General features: G+C 39.6%; 1 protein-coding gene across 1 annotated transcript; it reads left to right on the forward strand.

The window, feature by feature from the left end:
* Positions 1-702: 702 nt before the first annotated feature.
* Positions 703-1,899, forward strand: LOC137991609 (uncharacterized). The gene has a single exon (XM_068836667.1). The coding sequence runs from the start codon at positions 703-705 to the stop codon at positions 1,897-1,899; it is 1,197 nt and encodes a 398-aa protein (XP_068692768.1).
* Positions 1,900-3,537: the final 1,638 nt, after the last annotated feature.

The following is a 3,537-nucleotide window of genomic DNA, read 5'->3' on the forward strand; positions in this document are numbered from 1 at the left end:
ACCGGTGGGCAGTGATTTTCTCAAACCGGAAGTCAGTTCGTTTACGCATGCGCAGTTGATCTGAGAACGAGCGCGAGGAAGGGCGAGGAAAAACCTTCAATGCAAAGAATAGTTCGTGTGGTGATTTTTGCTTGTGAGTGGGTTTTCTGGTCAGCTCACGATATGATGACGTCAGTTACCGGAAGTAAAATTTCACTTCCTTAGCAACGCGCGAAAAATCCGTCTGTGGGCCCTTAACCCAAAACCAAGACAACGGTTGTTTGAGATTAATTAATTTAAACACTGCAAATAACTGATTACTCCAATCACTACAATGCGTGCCAATCCCTTACCTGGAATGTAGAGTCTGACACTTGGAGAGGGCAGAATAACCCTAACTCGTCGTCCTAATAACCCTAATTTCGTCGCGGTGTCAACAGCTAAGGTTTCCCATTTGCGAATGGTCTAAACGTGGCCAAACGACCATGACGATGCCTGACGTTCGAGGTTTCTTTGCGCTTAATCTTTTTCTCCTGTCTGGAGACATTCACCCGCAACCTGGGCCCTCCACACGAGGAGAAGCTGGGCAGCAACGAAACTACAAATCAAGGCAATAAATCGACCAGAAATCAAGCAACGAAGAATCGAAAACATCTCATGTCCGTCGCCCATCTTAATGTACGCTCTGTGGCGTCTCGGGAAAATTTCCACCTTCTTAAAGACATGATTATCAATAACAAGTATGACATTTTTACAATTTCTGAGTCGTGGTTGGACTCTACAATATGTGACGCGGATATTCTTATTCCAGGATATACGACTTTCAGGCAAGATCGAGGGCTACACAAGAGAGGAGGCGGATTACTTGTTTACGTAAAAAACATTTATAAGGCCTCGGTGATTGAAAAATGGTCCTCAATGTCTGAATCCAATTTTCAACAGCTTTGGATGAATGTACAGTATAAGAAATTTAAATCTTTTCTTCTCTGCACAGTTTACAGACCACCGGATGCCCCAATAGATTTCTTAGAAGACTTAAGCAAGACGTTTGTTGACTCTTTGCTACGTGGCTTAAATGTGCTAATCCTTGGAGATCTTAACTGTAACGTTCTTGGAACAACTGATCCTGGGGGTCGCGCGCTGATCAACTTTTGCTCGACGTTTGGCCTAACACAACTCGTTAAGACCGCAACAAGAGTAACCGAAAATTCTGAATCACTCATCGATGTTGCTCTGACTACGAACGAAAATATTATCTACGCTTGCGATGTGATACAGTCTGCAATTAGCGATCATAGTTTGGTGAGCTTAACACTCAAGTTTAAGACACCAAGGCCACGGAACACATTTGTAACCACGAAAACATATAAAAACTACGATCGCAATGGCTTTTTTGACGATTTGGCAAATGTTCCCTTCCATATAGCTAATATTTTTGATGATCCTGACGATCAAGTAAACGCCTTTAACTGCCTTTTTCTTCAGGTCTTGGACGAGCACGCCCCAATCAAACGAATCAGGATAAATTCAAGGCCTAATCCATTCATTACACGAGAGATCAAAGGACTAATGAACACGCGTGATATGTGGCATAAAAAGGCGATCAAAACCAACGACAAATTACACTGGAATGCTTATCGCTTTTTTCGTCAGGAAGTCAAACGGGAAATCAAGCTTGCTGAAAAAGAACATGTTCGTTCTGAAATTTTAAAATCGAATGGAAACTCCAACTCGATCTGGAAAATTCTTAACCGTTGTCTTCCAAAGAAAAACGCTCCATTAGCCGCTGTTGAAAATCCACTCCTTCTGGCAAATAAATTCAATGAATTTTATGCTAATGTGGGAAAAGTGACAGCTTTGAAAGCCACGAATCTTGCTAAAGAACACAATCTCAACATTCGAGGGAATTCATCCGTGTGAATCCATTCGCAGCTCTGGTCAAAATAATACTACCTTGTTTACGTTTCGTTCCATCACTACGGGCGATGTGCAGAGGATTATTAGGAGTTTATCGTCTAACAAAGCTCCCGGTTGCGATAAAGTAAATGCAAAAATTCTGAAAGATAGTTCACCAGTTATTGCTCCTATCCTAACTAGTCTTATAAATGACTCCTTTTCTTTGGGCAGTTTTCCACTTCAATGGAAGAAAGCAGAAATTGTTCCAATTCTCAAATCAGGGGACAGTGAGGAGCCTGCCAACACAAGACCAATTTCACTACTACCTATTTCATCTAAAGTATGTGAAAGAGCAGCTCACTCACAGCTTGTCAATTTCCTCGACTCAAGCAATATAATACATCAAATGCAAAGCGGAAACAGAAAATTTCACTCAACCGAAACCTCATTACTATATTTCACAGACGAACTGCTAAATAACATGGATCACAGAAAGATGTCTGTTATTGTTCTCTTGGATATGTCCAAAGCTTTTGATAGTATTCGACCTGACTTGATGTTGCGCAAACTTAGCAACGTTGGTTTATCGGAATTAGCGTGTGCCTGGTTTGAGAGCTATTTGTCACAACGTCAACAAGTCGTTAAGATTCAGGATACCTTGTCCAGCCCTCTACCCTTAACAGTCGGAGTACCGCAAGGATCCATCTTGGGCCCAGTACTGTTTGCATTATATGTAAATGATCTCCTTCGAGTCCCAAAACACTGCAAGCCTATGGGCTATGTGGATGACACAAAAATCTTCCTCGGGTTCCCGTCAAACAAAGTTCAAGACGTTATCTCTGCTGTAAACGAAGATCTCAAAGAAATAGTGAGTTGGTGTTGTAGAAACTCACTGCTCATCAACCCTGATAAAACAAAACTCCTTTATGTGGGCGTTCCCCAACTAATGACGACTTTACCTGCCACTCTTCCAAGTAACATGTGAATTTAATATTGAAATATAAGCTGTTTATATATATATATATATATATATATATATATAATCTATATTTTTATTTGTAAATAGTTATTGTCTTATTTTATCTTATCTTATTATTATCTTGTTTTTGTAATTTAATATTTCATATTCATGTATGGCGGAAGAGCCCCCAGGGGGGAGCTATGCAATAAAGTATGTATGTATGTAACTCGCAGTAAAAGCTATCCGTTTTAAATTGGGTGCTTAGACTTAAATACTGCTTCTCGGCGCTATTTGAAATGGGTGCTTTGCAGATTTAAATACTGTTTATCAGCGCTATTTGAAGGCAGTCTGTAGTTCTCATACACCTCCTGAAATGCTAACCGTTTTAAATAAGTGTGTAAACCTAATTGAGAGCTTAACCCTAATTACTAAAGTGCAGGCAGTGTCCGTAACCTTACATGTAAAGTCGCCTTTCAAAATAAGTGCCTAACCCTCATCACTAAGCTGAACATTTAAGCCCAAACACTAAAAATTATTGTTCACATGCAATAAATAATAACATTATTGTCTTTGATAGCATCAGAGACAGCAATCCATCATCACAATCTTAAAATGATTTCTCTCGTTTATTTTATACATACTTACATAAAAGTAATTTAATTACAGAAAGATATCCGAATATGTTAAAATGCGCATAAGAA

Source organism: Montipora foliosa, chromosome 2 (assembly GCF_036669935.1).
Source record: "Montipora foliosa isolate CH-2021 chromosome 2, ASM3666993v2, whole genome shotgun sequence".
In the NCBI taxonomy this organism is placed as follows: Eukaryota; Metazoa; Cnidaria; class Anthozoa; order Scleractinia; family Acroporidae; genus Montipora; species Montipora foliosa.

What these genes read in the sequence shown, in the direction of transcription:
- LOC137991609 (XM_068836667.1), top strand. Translation starts at nt 703, where the DNA reads ATGATTATCAATAACAAGTATGACATTTTTACAATTTCTGAGTCGTGG.